This window comes from Camelus dromedarius, chromosome 21 (genome assembly GCF_036321535.1).
Source record: "Camelus dromedarius isolate mCamDro1 chromosome 21, mCamDro1.pat, whole genome shotgun sequence".
Taxonomy (NCBI): domain Eukaryota; kingdom Metazoa; phylum Chordata; class Mammalia; order Artiodactyla; family Camelidae; genus Camelus; species Camelus dromedarius.
In genome coordinates, this window is record NC_087456.1 from 26,770,934 (window position 1) to 26,786,899 (window position 15,966).

The 15,966-nt window shown below is 34.4% G+C and overlaps 1 protein-coding gene across 3 annotated transcripts in view; it reads left to right on the forward strand.

Annotated features, from left to right (window-relative positions):
• The window catches only part of GPATCH2 (G-patch domain containing 2), a 137,446-nt gene that overhangs the window by 92,146 nt on the left and 29,334 nt on the right, over positions 1–15,966 (forward strand). For all 3 annotated transcript variants that reach the window (XM_064477284.1, XM_010993064.3, XM_064477285.1), the window contains exons 6-8: positions 1,511–1,578; positions 4,310–4,349; positions 11,173–11,237. In XM_064477284.1, coding sequence (XP_064333354.1) covers positions 1,511–1,578; positions 4,310–4,349; positions 11,173–11,237 — 173 coding nt within the window. The remainder of the gene's footprint in view (positions 1–1,510; positions 1,579–4,309; positions 4,350–11,172; positions 11,238–15,966) is intronic.

Sequence of the window (15,966 nt, forward strand, 5' to 3'; positions counted from 1 at the left end):
TAAACATTTTTCCATAAGTATAGCTTCGGGTAAACAAGCAATTTTAGCCCTGAAAATAGCTTCTGCTTCTGTCAACACGTTGTTTATTCTTTCTCTGAGATAAAAAGTTCAGTTTTCTGATATTTGTACCAAGATAAAGTCAGCAAACAAGATTAATATAGTGTGGAAAAGGTTGTCAGCAGCCCTGGCAAAGGAAATAAGTTGCCTGTACATAGAACATACTGTAAACTGAATAAAAGTGTCAGGTCCACCATGAGATAATGTGATCATGGACCTCTAACAAAGCATGACATAGGCACAGTGGGCTTTTCTCAGAGCCACAGTGTAGAGAATGGATTACTGTGTTCCAGGGATGCCCGCTGGAATAGCATGAAAACCTCATTTTGAGATGCATGCAGGATGTAGTCCTGGAGTTGGGCCACATGTTTACCTGTGGTGCTCAAACCGTAGGGTTATTAATGTCATCATCTGTGCATATTTGCAATATTTGCATTTCTTGGAATTTCAGTGTGTGCTGGCATCCTTGTTACCCAAGTGATACAAGATGAAATACGTTTTTGAAAATGCTCATTTCTTTTCAGGGTTTTTTTTTTCTTTTTGCCTCATTGTACCTTTTTTGATTCTACAGGTTAACGTGGCACTTCTAGAACTATAGAGTTTTGTTTTGTTGTTGTTTTTTTTTTTTTGTAATATGGCAGAGCATGACTTAAAGCCTTTTGCTGTTAAGTTTCTGTCCTGTCCATTGTGATGGTAGATTCATTCTTGCAAGGTGCTGTGTTTATGTTCCAGCTGAGAATTCTCTATAAGAAAGTTGTGAATTAAAAAAAAAAAAATTCTTAAAAAAAATTTTTAAAGCTCTGGGAATAGCTTACACTATTAGAAAAAAAACCAACCTTTAATTCTTCATCAGATTTTTAATTTTATTTAGAAATAAAGGAATAAAATGTTTTCTCTTAAATGAAATTACATTTTGTTCTATGTAAATACACAGAATTCCTAACTTTATGGGAAAAACTATAAAAAGGACGATTCGCTATTTCCTTGACTTAAGTTTCTGTATGCATTTAAATGTATGCATTAGAATACATGTTTTTTACATTTAGGAATTAGCTACAAATATGTTGGTCCTAGGGAATATCATCTTCTCAAGACAATCTAATTAACTAAAGCTCTTTTTTTTCCATACAATTAAATATATTTGCAGATATACAGTATTTAGAAATGAGAGTGGTCTAGTTCTTAGGAAAGATGGGGTTTTTCTATTATAATGGCACTTTTTAAATAGTCTTAAAATTCTAACGGAGAAACTACGGTAGACTAAAATAAGCAGTGTATTCTTACCAGGAATTAAATTATATATTTGGTCCATGAAGTTGTGCCTTAGAATTTGAGAATTTGAGAATTATTCTCCATTTCAGAGTGGATGTCCTCAAATGAAAATGTCCCTATTATTCACTGCCTTTTTACGAACTCAACTGTGACCTATTTTTGGTTTTTAATCTGCTTTCAGGTGACCACTCCTGGGCCAGTCAGTAATAAGAGAATGGTTCATTTTTCCCCAGATTCTCATCACCATGAGTGAGTATGCATTGTATTTTTATCATCTTGTTGGGCCATTCTGCATCTTCCTTTTGGGAAATTGGTAGGTGTTGCTAGTGAAGTGGTTTAATTTGTATCTACCTTAAAAAAAAGTAAATATTGTATACCAGTGACAGCAGTGCAAGAACAAATTTAATGAAACCCATGGAAGAAATTTAAAGAAAGGTTTTTAAATGGTCATTCTTTTATTTTACTTGGGATAGAATTTGAAATGCACGTGCAATTGAAATTCATATAGTATCTTAAAACGTTTAAAGTTTCATTACATTAAGTAGCATCAAGCTCTCCTACTCACCCATCCTTCCTTCCTTCTTCCCACAACCCTTTCTAAAGTACTGAAAGGAAGAGTAAATGATTGTTTTTCTCGTTAATTCTCTACCCTCTGCTCCTGCACAGCATGAACTGAAGGGACCAGAATGTATTTTCATTTAGCAATAAAAGAAACTAATTTACTAGATCATTCCAAAAAAGTAAAGCTTTGGCTTTTGTGAGTTATTGGGTACATTTCTAGGTGTTAATTCTACTTCTAAATACATATTTGTTGGAAAACCTGAAGTCAGTTACGTATTTTGGCTCATTACCGTATACCATAGGCAATATACAATTTTCTTTCAGTTTCAGTTGTACGACATAGTGATTCAACATTTATATACATTACAGATTGATCCCCACAGTCTAGTAACTGTCTGTCACCATACAAAGTTATTGCCTTATTACTGTGTAGTACATCCCTGTGACTTTTTTATTTTATAACTGGAAGCTTGTACCTCTTAATCCCCTTCACCTATCTCACCCAGCCCCCACTGTCCTCCCCTCTGGTGACTACCCATTTGCTCTCTGTATCTAGGACTCTGATTTTGTTTTGTTTTGTTTGTTAATTTGCTTTGTTTTTTAGATTACGCATGTAAGTGAAGTCATATGATATTTGTCCTTCTCTGACTTATTTCACTTAGAATAATGCCCACTCCATGTGTTGCAAATGGCAAGATTTCATTCTTTTTATGGCTGAGTGGTATTCCAGTGTGTGTGTGTGTGTGTGTGTGTGTGTGTGTGTGTGTGTTTGTACACCATATCGTCTCTATTCATTCATCTATTGATGAACACTTAGGTTCCTTCCATATCTTGGCAATTGTAAATAACGCAGCAATGAACACACGGGTGAGGATATCTTTTCGAATTAGTGTTTTCATTTTCTTTGGATAAACACCCAGGAGTGGAATCGTTAAGACTGTATTGTAGTTCTATTTTTAATTTTTTGAGGAACCTCCATACTGTTTTTCATAGTGGCTGCACCAGTTTACAAACTGTGCACAAGAGTTCCCTTTTCTCCACATCCTCGTCAACACTTGTCATTTGTTGTTGTTTGTCTTTTGATGATGGCCATTCTGACAAGTATGGAGGTGACATCTGATTGTGGCCTTGATTTGCATTTCCCTGACGATTAGTGATGCTGAGCATCTTTCTATGTGCCTGTTGGCCAGATATTCCAATGAAAAATGTCTATTCAGATTCTCTGACCATTTTTTAATGGATTGTTTGTGGTTTTTCTTTTTCTTTTTTCCTTTTTTTTTTTTTTTTTTTGATACTAGGTTGTGTTAGTTCTTTGTCTATTTTGGATATTAACCCCTTATTGGATTTGCAATCATTTACAAATATTTTATCCCATTCAATAGATTGCCTTTTTGTTTTGTTGATGGTTTCTGTTCTGTTCCATTGATCTGTGTGTCTTATTTTTAACCAATATCATACTGTTTTGGTTACTATAATACAGTGTATATATTTAGCATATATAGTTTGAAGATAGTTTGAAATCAGGACGTGTGATACCTCCAACTTTTTTCTTCATCACTATTTTTTGTGATTCCATACAAATTTTAGGATTTTTTTTCTATTTCTGTGAAAAATGCCATTGGAATGTTTATAATGGTTCCCTGCAGTCTGTGGATTGTATGGGTATCTGTGAGTAGTATGGATATTTTAACAATATTAATTCTTCCTATTCATGAACACAAAATATCTTTCCATGTGTCTTCTTCCATTTCTCCTATCAATGTTTTGTAGTTTTGGTGTATCAATGTTTCACCTCTTCAGTTAAATTTATTGCTAAATATTTTATTCTTTTTTGATGCTGTTGTATATGGAATTGTTTTCATAATTTCTCTTTTGGATAATTTGTTGTTAGTATATATTAACACAACAAATTTATGTATCTTGAATTTGCATCCTGTAACTTTACTGAACTTGTTCATTTGTTCACATTAAGGGCTTTGTGTGATTGTTCCTGGGGGCATTGCCAGTGGACATAATATTCTTGTATTTTTAATGTTTTTTAAAACTCCAACAATCAAAAGGTCATAATTTGTTGTAATGATGCTATAATTAAGTTGTGGTAAATGATAGCATTTGTAAATTTTACAACCAGAATTGATTCATAAAATGAATAGAGTCCCAGCAGTTTATGTTAGCATAATTAAATGGAAATGTAATTCTGAGTTTGCTTATTAAATTGAAAATTACTGGGTTATGAGCACTCTTATATTTCTGTCAAAATTGGTGTAAGTCTAGAATTACATGAAATATCCATTAGAATACAGCATATTTAAGGCTTTGTTGCTGATGGCAAATATATTTCTTACAGCACGTGCAGATCATATGAGAGCATGTGCTTTTAGTGAGGTTCCTGCTAACTCCTTTTCTCTTTCCTCTGCAGCCATTGGTTTAGCCCTGGGGCTAGGACAGAGCATGGCCAGGTAAGGAACATTCTAATCCAAAAGGAAATTACTCAGTCTTTCAAATATTTAACTAGCTCCCTTCAAGATAGTAGTAGATCAGCTTTATGAGAAAGGTTATAAATCCCAGTTTACATAAAAAGGAGTTAATTGTGCTGGTGCTGGTGCACTGACCAGATGAAGGGTCCTCAGTAAGCCTCAGAGTTCTCCCTCACTGCCCCCTTCCTTGGTCACACATGTCACCTCCATGGAAAGGCTCGGGAATTCACCCGTTTGTAGGACTTCACCATTTATATCAGTTTTTCGCAAAGTTAAGTTACCAAAATAGTACGTATGTTTAAAAAAATTCCTTTCTATTAACCAAGATTAGCCAGCAAGAGAAATACTTTTATTTTTGAAGTGTAGAAGGTAATAATAGTTTCTTACAAGTTTATGTTTCTAGATGAGATGTGGGCTTTTTTTTTTTTTAATTTCTTACGTGTTTCATGGCAGCACAATGATTAGTTGACTTAGTGAGAACTTGACATTCATTTGGGTTAACTTTACACATAAAATAAGTAGTCTGCTTTCTTTGTTGAATGTACTAGTTCTCTCTCTCTGCAGCATGGTAAGATAATTTAGGGCTTAAAATTTTGATAAGTTTTAAAGCATATATGTTTTAGGCTTTGCATTCTTGCTAAGCTGCTTTTTTTCTCATTATGGATTATAAAAGTTATTTTTTAAGTGGGTCCATAATATAATATGTAAGAAATACCTTTAAATATATGCGAATGAACAACCTCAAATCCATAGGGATCATTTCTTCGGAGGGGTAGGTAGGTAGGTGGATGAAGAAGGAACTGGGCTTGGTGATGGTAATTGGTCACATCGTTATATGTATTGGTGACGTTTTATTAAGCTGGGCAGCAGGTCTGTAGTTGGTTATATATCCCATAGCTCATTTTTCTTACAGAAGGAAAGTGCCAAATACTTCATTACAAACTATACTGTATTTCTTAACACACATGAGCCTAATTAAACTATGTGAATTCAGTTTTAATGGGTTTTTTTAATAAACTTGCCTTTTTCCATGAGAATGATGTGCACCTTTGAATATATTTCTCACATTAATAATAGAATATATACCACTATTTCTAAAGTTTGAGAAATTAGGCTGTTATATCTGCAATGTATTTATCTCATTATTCAGAATATAAAAAGTTAGACTTCGTGCTTTCCCGAATGGCTCATGCCCTCTGTCTAAAATGCTTACAGTAAGATTCTGCTTCTACTAGTAAGTCACATCAGGATATAGTTCATCCCAAAATCAGATATTTTAAAGATTATTTTCTACCCTCTAGAATTTGAGAGAAACTAAATCGATGTCATAAATTTGTGCTTTAGATTATAGTGTAACCAGTTGCTTCCAGCCAAACTCTTTTTCTGCAGTTAAACGTTAACAAAGAGCTAGCAGCATATAGAGAAGAAAGTTGATCAGTTTTTTTTTTAATTTTTAAATCTTTGAAACAAATTTTTGAATTAGCCTTTTGCTTAAATTTTGATATACCATTTCAGATTTTTATCTTGACTCGATTGGTGATTAGTTAATGAATACAGTTGATTCTTGTTATTTGTGGTGGCTGTGTTCTATAAAGTTGATAAGAACACTTAAGGTCGCAAATGCTGAAAAACTGCTCCCAGGGAAGATACAAGGTTCGGTTCCTGAGAGCCTCTGGTCACAACGTTTTCATTAACTAATCAATACATAATCCTTGTTTGAGGTGTGTTTCTGTTTAAAGACACCTTCTTTAATACATACTATTGATTCATTAACACTGAACTCACGGCCAGCAGCACTGTAACTTATGCCTGAAGGAAGCTTATCTGATGCACATGTTTTTTCTATAAGGCCCATCACAACCTTCTTGCACTGGGACCACTAGACAGCACTTCAGCACTATGCGTGGGGGCTATTTTAAACAAGGAAGATAGAAACAAGAACACAAAAATGCAGAAAAAGAAAAAAAAAGTAGCATTGAATGAATCATGAAAAAGACACTTGTTTACAGTATGAAAACTGTAACAAGACAGACATCACTCTGTCAGTCCTCAGCCAAGAACGTGCACTGCAGGGAAGTCAAATTTATCTCACCCTGATGTCTGCAAATGACTGCAGAAGCACCAGAAGTATTGATTTTGGTGTTACAAATATTAGCAAATAGGTGAATTCGCAAATACAGAATCCATGAATAATGAGGAATAATCACACAAATCTGTATGTATTCAAACACACATGCACAGTAGTCCCATTTTGAGGAATACAAATTTCTTATTTCAACTTAGACCTATCTTTAGCACAGTAAACTATTGGCTAAACCTAGGTGCCAGTGACAAAAGGCAAGACCACGAAGAAGTATAAAATCCTTCAGTATATTGTTGAATGAATGACGGTCAGCATGCATGATCACCTTTTATTTTTCCCCATACCAACTTATCAATGTAAAGAAATGATAATATTAATCCCACTTGTGAAACCCCAGCCCTCACTGCTTTCCCCCATCTCATGGTCCCTCTTTCTGTTCTTTAGTGCTAGGTCCCGTTTCCAGTTACACCACACATAGTTATCAGTTCTCTCATACACGTTTAGGAAATAACTATTATCCATCAGCTGTTATCTATCAGGTACTCTCTATTTTTACAGAAAGAGATATTTGTAAAAACAATGTAGCTTTTCCTCTGAGGTGGTTAAAATCTGGGGCAGGAAAGCAGTAATTATAGTATGTTGATAAATGTTTGAGAAAACCACAGAGAGGGCACTATAGAGGCCACAGAAGACAAATGTGAAAGTTGGTCCAGCTATAATGTTACAGAGTCCAAACTCATTCTCTTCGCTGCACGACAGGCCAGTAAATCGGGAGACGAGGTGTCGGGCAAGGAATAGCGACTTTATTCAGAAAGTCAGCACCGAGAAGATGGCAGACTAATGTCCTGGAGAACCGTCTTCCCCAAGTCAGAATTCAGGCTCCTTTTATACTAAGAAGGGGAGGGGGTGTAGCTGGTTGTTGCATACTTCTTGGTGTTGGAATCCTTTGGTTTTGCAGCTGTCCACCTAGGTCAGATCATGGTGTCCCTGCAAACCTCCAATAAAACAAATGTTATTTTCTATTCTGCAACTTTTTATCTTTATGTAAATGGGAAAGTGTTATACCCTCAAAGGTCAGAGCTTTGAGAATAGGCTGTTCTGTATATTTCTGTGTAGGCTGTAGGCAGCAGGTGCAGAACCAGAGCACAGGGTTAGAGCTAAAGGAACAGATCTAATACGGAATCAGATTTACTCTTCCCTACTACAATATGAAGCCTCAGTTTTTCATCTTTTTTAATTCTGAGGCTTTTCCTCCTTGAGTATCTTAATGGTTTGACCTCTTGACTGAGTTTATAAGTATCTTAAGACAGATCATTGTTTAGGCATTACTTAATTCTCCTTTTAAAATAAGGACATTGAGAGGCCATGTGTGGAGAGACTTGAAATTCTTTTGTAGATATTTGAGAGGTTACCTGGAAACTCTTGAGATTGAGTGCTTTCTGAATATCAGGTGGTAGAAAAAGGGCTGCTGTGGAATAAGAAGTCTGCTCCTTGCTTCTTCCTCCTGTATTAGCAACTTGAAACTTTTAATAATCTTTCTAAGATATCATGAGTAGCCACAGAAATTCTCAGCTCCCTTTCTGTAACAGGAAGAACCATTATCCACAAGGAACACTTCTCTTCCTGACTTCATTCAGCAATTTTTAAAATTGTGTAAACCTTGTAAACCTCACATTGTTCTAGGTTTTGTGTTGATGAACGTTGATGTAATTCTTACGTGAGTCATTTTTTAATATACATCTGCAGGTCACTAATAAGGGAATTGTATCTCCGTTTGGCCTAAGTCCAGCAATCTGAGAGTTGCAAGGTAAGAAGCACTTCGCACCATATTAAGAAGTTCTGTTACTAATCAGAGTTGACGTTGTTGAGTCAGAACCCTGAAAATTGACCTCACTTGTGACACTGATAGGAGTCCAAGGAAACAGGAGAAGTTAGCAGTGAGAGGAACGGAGAATTTCTTAAAATCTGATGAACTACTTGTTGTCAGAGAAGAGCTCAAGGATTCTCGTGTCTTTTATCATGAATTCCTGATCTGATTCTCCCCCTCTCACTCTCACCCCCTGCCCTGCCACCTTTTTTTTTTTTTTTTTTTTTTTGGTTGCTGTTGTTCTTTGGGGCAGAGCAGATGCATGTTGGGAACCTTTCAGATACAAACGTATGTTTTCTTTTTTAATAACATTCTAGATTAAGTTTTTCATCTTTACCGCTTGGAAGATCTAGGTTCCCATATTAACTTGTTAGACTCCTGACCCTGAGATCTAATTCTGTATTTTTTTATCTGAGCCGGATTTTAAATTTGCAAAGTTACACCTAGACTTATAATTTTATTGATAAAGTGAGGTGACTTTATGATGATTTTTTTAATATAGATGCTTTGTATTAAATAATTCCAATATTTGTCTCTTTTTGTTTACAAAGCCCATCAAAACTATAAATTTGAGGAAGAAAAGAAAAGAATCTAATAGAAGGAGCTCTAACATCAGAGTTCAGGGAAGTTGCTCATTTAAGTTCATCCAGGTGGCGGATGAGAACTACCCAGACCTAGTAGGTACAGCCTAATATTTATTTTGGTCATTATAGTTTCATTTTTTAAAACTAAACTGTAAAATTCTTTTCTTATTTCAGAACATTATGTTTGGGATTTTGAGTTCTTTGTTTAAACTGCTTTAACACAAATATCAGAAATAGTGTTCACATATCTGTCTTTTATCTAAAAATTAGAAAAGTTAACTACTAGGAATTTAAGGCAGAGGTAGAGATTTTATCATGTCACCCCTAGCTATCTGTGTCACAAATGTTGGTTTGTATATATTTTTTTCCAAAGGCACTAGACTTAGAAATGCCAAAGTAATTAATTTTTTTTAATTTCAGAAACAATTTAGTTTTCATGGTACGAAGTGTTTCTAAATTGAAACACTTTCAGATTAATGGACTTAGGATAAGTTGTTGCTATTTTCTGTAAGTAGTAATAATGAGATACGGCTTCAGCTACATGTCAGATACTAGAGCTCACTCCTTTTTTCTTTATTTCATTCATTCATTCATTCATTCAACAAATATTTACTAAGCACTAAAAATGTTCCAGACACCGTATTGTACTTTGGAGGTACAGGGAGATTGAATAACTGAAGCAAAGGGCCAGAGATGAGCAAGAATATGGTACACACTCAACACCAAACAGTTCAGAATGGCTGAGATATTAGAAGTAAGGAGGTTAGAGCTGGGGGTAGGAGGAAGCATAATAAATTGTGAGTGTAGAAATGCAATCAAATTATGAAGGGCCACAAGAGCCTTGTATAAGATTTTGGGTTTATGTGAAAAGAATAATGTAATCAGATCTAGTTTAAGAAACTGGCTGCAGCGTGGAGAATGGGTTAGATCGGGGAGAGGCTGGAGGCAGGGAGGCACTGGAGAGGCTGGCACAGGTGAGAGAAAATGATGGTCTGGACTAGGATGTTGGTAGTGAAGATGGAAAGAAATAGATATTTAAGAGAAATTTAAGGTAGACTTATTTAGTTAAGACTTTCCTGAAATAATGATCTAACCACATTCTCTGTGATCTAATTTAAGTTCTGTTCCTTCTCAAAGATGGCCAGATATGGCTAGTAATTGATTCTAAATGATGTCATTAAATAGTTCAAAGCAGTTATTTCATTAAAAGTTCTTGATACTGGTCAGAAAAAAGCCACTGACAACCAGGCCTATTAATTAAAGTCATAATTCTAGCATTTGAACCGTTTACTCAGCACTTTCTATGTTCCGGCCGTAGTGCTAAGTGTTTGACGTGGTTTTTCTCATTTGATACTCACAGCAGTCTCACAGGTGGACATTCTCGTTACCTCTGCTTTCCAGGACTGGGACTTAGAGATGTTACACAGCTTGTAAATGGTAGACCCGTTTTTAAAACCTAGTGACTTGTTTTAGTTACGGACACAGCTGGGACTAGAACCCAGCTCTCTCCTGCACTGTTGCGTCTAAGATTCCTATTTTTGTTAGAGTTAGCCCCTGATGTGCTGTACAACTTCACTTTAGCCCAGTCTTGCATATAATCGCATTTCTGCATAAAAAAGATAAGCTACAGTTTGAATGCACATATGATAGGAAATATTGACTCCTTGTTTTTTGTTTTTTGTTTTCCTTTCCAATTAGTTAGGGTAAAGCAAGTGTGAAGGGAAGTGGATGGTGAGGCATTTTGAGGAGGCAATCAAATATATGTTTTTTCTAATTATTTATTTCCAAGCTAATAATTTCTTTGAAAAAGAGTGTTTTAAGTGGGTTTCTTTACCATGTTAGGCCAGTAAATACAGAGAAAGTATTTTATGTCATCGTAGGTGACAGAGCTTCAAAAAAGTCATAGCTGAATGCAATGGTAGAAATATTTGGTTAAGAGAGGTTACATTACTTTAAGCAGGACCACTCCAGAGAACCAGAATTAGAACTAGATTCCAGGCCTCCAGCTCTGGGCTATGTATTAGGTGACCGTAAGAGCAGTTTAGCCATCAGGAAAGCACTAACAACTCTTACTAACATTTTTATAAGTGTGTCAGTGGCATCTCTAGCAAAAGTAGTTGTCTTTGTTTGAAGAAAAATCATTTTTTAAAAAAAAGTGATGCAGGTGAACAGTGTCCCTTTGAATAAGAAGAATACTTTTCTACTTCCAAAATAATATAATGAAAATATTTTTATTTCTACAACTTTGTCTTAACACTTTGGCTGCATCAGCTTCTGAGAGATAACCGAGCTGAAAGAGGACACAAGAAAAACTGTTCTGTGAAAACAGCCAGCAGGTAAGCAATTTAAAATCAATTTTCATTCTGATTATTGAATCACGTGACTTTTTTTTCAATACCAGTATGAATATGGTGAGTTATTGTTGGGGTGCCTTTGGTTCTAAAGTGCCAGCTTAAAATATTTTATGTATTTATTAGAATCTATGTCAGGATTGCTAGTAATGAATAGGAAGATACCATTTTATTTGTATTTTTTAAAGCTGATGGAAAATAAAGAATGAATTTTTAGAAGAAAAAATTTATGTCTCCCCTAACTAACGTATTTTTGATCAGCATTTAGACTAATTGTTTTATTTTTTAATTATAAAAAATAGAATTAATATTTTCCACAAAACTTAAATGGTACTTAAATTAATGAGAACAACATCCATATTCTAATAGTACATAAATAAGTATGTAGAAAATACACTCTTCTTTAACAGTGCTTCTGGCTTCTTACTCATTTTCTATTGCTGAACCAATGTTATATATATATTTTTTAATAGAAAGAATTAGCCCCAGTTTATTGTTTTAGATAATACATTTTCAGATTTTGCATGTGGTATTTCCAAAGACTTCATTTTTATTTAGGGGAAAATGGCTGTATGAGTATTGATCAGAACTACTGCAATTTACACTTACTCAGTGTTTAGCAACATAATCAACCTCAGCAACCACCTCTGCATCTCATGGCTTCCCACTGTTAGTGTGCTAGCTGCTGTGTTTAACACTCCCCAGCAAGCAGTGTAGCTTTAAAGCTGCATGTTGTAAAGACTAACCCCAACTGAGACCCCACTAGGTATCCACAGAAGCGAACTTAAATCCAGTCTAGCAAAATTGTCAAAATTGTCAAATATAATAAACTGACCATCCATGATAGTCAACATAAAACTAATACAGTTGCCCCTAAGAATGTCAGATCCTAAAATCATAAAGTATGGATTATATAGATTTTATATAGATTATAAATAGCGATGGATGACATGTTTAGAGAAAGAAAATGAGCAAGCATCAGATCGTTGCTAGAATTGATCAGACATAATTGAATCAAAAACATACAATTGTTAAAAATGAGACGTGTGATTGTTGGAGAGAGATTTAGTGAAATGGAGATATATCTGAAGAAATAGTCCAGAACATAGCATACAAATATAAGGAGATGGAAAAACGAAGAGTGGTTAAGAGACATAGAAAGATCAAAGATGTATTTAATCAGAGGCCTTGATGGAGAGCATAGGAAGGCTGAAAACCAAGCAAAGCAAAACATGAAGTTGAAGAGATGTTGGCTAAGAATTCCTGAGACTGGTGAAAGTTATAAATCTATAGATACAGATACAGAGGGCACAATGAATACCAAGTGGAATACATAGAAATCCACACCTAGTAGTATACTGTAGCAGACCAGAAACAAAAAGATCTTAAAAGAATCCAGAGATAAAGGATGAACTACTATAGAGGAAAGACATCATCAGGTTGAGTAGCAATAGTGGAACCAGAAGACAGTGGACACACCTTCAGAGTTCTGGGTGAGAATACACTGTCAGCTTGGAACTGTGTATCTAGAAAAACATCTTCTGATGATAAAGTGAAAACTGTTTCCAATTTTCAAAAACTAAGAAAATTTACTACCAACAGACCTCTGCTAGAAGAATTTTAGCTTTAAGCTTCCTGAGGGCAAGATCTTGGCTCTCTCTACTCACTGGTGTATCCCCAGCACCAGAAACAATGCCTGCTATATAGGCAATAAATATTTGTTGTGTAAAGTATTTTTTGATTAAGTATAGCTGATTTACAATGTTGTGTTATATCCTGGTGTGTAATTGCGTGGAGACTAAACAACATGCTACTAAAAAAGTAACGCGTCAATGATGAAATCAAAGAGGAAACGTAAAAATACCTTGAGATGTGACTGTGAAAACACAACCACAGAAGATCTACAGGATGCAGCAAAAACAGTCCCAAGAGGGAAGTTCATAGCAATACAGGCCTTCCTCAGAAAAACAAGAAAAATATCAAATAACCTAAGATGCATAAAATATTTGTAGGATGAAACATTCTATGGCAGTAGAGTGCACTGATTGAGCCCTTATCTTGGCCTCTATGTGCAGCCTCTGCCATTACAGTACCTGACTGCTGAGCTCGGCTTCACCACTCACTAGCTGAGGAATCCTACACAGAATACTTAGCCTTTCTGTCCCTCAATTTACGTATCTGCAAAATAAAGAAAATGGTGGTACTTATCTAATAACGTCACAAGGAATACGAGTTAATGCTTATGAAGCAGTTAAGATGTAAGAGTTTAAATATTAGCTGTTATTAAAAGTTTTGTATTGTTGTTTCCATCTGTGTGCTTCCTAAACGTTTGTTAAATATAATTCTTTATCACAGTCTTCTGGTACATCATATCGATGTCAAATCATTCTGTAAGACGACAAAGTACAGCAGGCCTCAGCCCTGTTTTTCCCCATTCTCTAACGTCACACTCCAAAGAAAACTGCTGTCAGCTCTTTTAGCCATTTCTTCCCGTGTTGACCTAAATTACATGCTTATATTACTATTTCTTGATAGTTTTAGTTTACTGTTACCTATTTGACTTCCTGCTGTGTGCCCTACACACAAACACACACACACACACGCACTCTCAAGCTAAACCTTTGGGGCAGTGCACCTGAGTGATGAATAGAAGTACCGCTGACATCTGGCTTTATTTCTTTATCATGTATCTCTTTCTCTTAAATTCCAGACTTGATATCCAAACCTTTTTTTTTTATTTCAATATTTAAATAGAATTTTATACTTCTCAACATTCGAAAGATCTTTTTCTCTCCCTTCATTTCATTTAAAATTACAATTAAATAGTTTCACATTGTTTCTCATATCAGAACCTTTGGTTAGCACCAGAAAGCTCAATACAGCCTTTCCAATTGAAAGTGTATAAAACATACATTAAGCAATGCCTGATACTAAGTGATGAGCCATTCTTGCAAAGATCCTGCTTTTTCAGCATACTTTCATGTTCGTGATTATTCTTTATTGTTCTAAGAATCCATACAAGGAGATTGATAGTTTATAGCAACTTCATTGAGTTTAGGTCATAGTAAGGTCTTTCCTTTTAGATCTGTTTCTTTTTGTTTTTTTTTAATTTGCCCTGTTTCCTTACTTAGGTGATTTTTGTCATTTATTTTTGTGACGCACCAAGGCTAAATTATCTAGCAGTATGATGTGTAATTTGAAATCAAGTAAAAACATTTTCATTGCCAATATTGTTCAATTCTACTTAACATTTTTGAATGTCTTTTAGAAACATGTGTTTGTTAATTTACTTAATTTTTAGAAGCATTACATTTTTCATCTACTTAGTGTCAAATGATTTGATAATCCCTGGATACTTTGTGCTCTTAATTTCTTATGTTATCAATTAATAGTGAGGAAGAAAAATAAACTTTTTTTTTTCCTGTCCCCTTCTTGCCTGATTAGCAGTAAAAAGGGTCTTCTAAAATGAAAAAATGGCAACAGATTTAATCAGAGAATTAAAACAAAAACACGTATCAGCCTTCTTCCATCAGGTTAGAAAGAAGATTCCTATTTACGTTAATACAGAGCACATTTTGTTCTCATGTTGTGGTACAAGTCACTGTATTTTGTTGCAGATGTAACAAATAGAATTACAGCTGTTCTTTATTTGATCTTCTAAAGACCCAAAGATGTTCAAAGATTCAGTTTGCTCAGTCTTCCCCATAGTGTCATCTGTTATTTGGGAAGGAGACCTAATTTGCAACAGATACAAAACTATTTGTCATTTTGCACGTTTGCCAAAAATAAATGAAACTATTAATTACTACATTTTTGAGCAGCTGTTAATAAATTGGAATAAGATAACTGTTCATTAGAGTACTGGTTAATGACATGGACTGTATTTGGTTAGTGTTGCTTTTCACAGAAGTGTAGCAACAAAATTAAATTTATCAGCAGAAGTAAGTGATGCTTTATTTTAATTTTTTAAATAAGAATTATCTATTCTATGTTATTAAATTTAAGATTTAATTTAAAACAAATCCTTTGTCATATCAAAACTAATGATTCAACATCATATTTTAAAGCAAGTTATATCACTCAACAGTTTGTATTTTGTGTACTTTATATTCCAAAATAGGCTTGCAACTGCTTTTAAATACTGATTTTAAAAATAAAATTTCTAGTCCTTCATCATTTTTTTCCAAACCTAAAATTAGCATTAAATTTTATTGTTCTAAAAAAAAACTTACTCAAAAGTGTCATTTAGATTATTTTAATTCATTCATCTGTATGTGTGAATGAACAATTGGGAAGTATTCACATATTCCCTGTAAGTAGAATGTATATATTCCACATTTATTTAATTGGAATACATTTAATTGCATATGTGGTCTAATTTTTTTTAATTAAAATAGCTTCTAGGTATAGAAGTATTTAGAGTAGAATAATTGGAAACATACCACATATGCAACAGAAATGCTTTCTAAGGAATTTAATTAATCTGTTTTACTCTATATGACCAAATCGTTATATTTTAAAAAGGCTCTATTCTCAGAAAGTCTGTTCCCCTGCTGCCTGTGCCTTTAGCATCCTGAAATTCTTAACTTCCTTGACATAATTATAAACTAATGATTATAGAGAATTATTTTAAATTGTGATTACACTAAATAAAATTAATTGTCAGTCAGCTAGAATTTTAAGAGATTGCTTTTTGGTTTAATGTGAATATCCC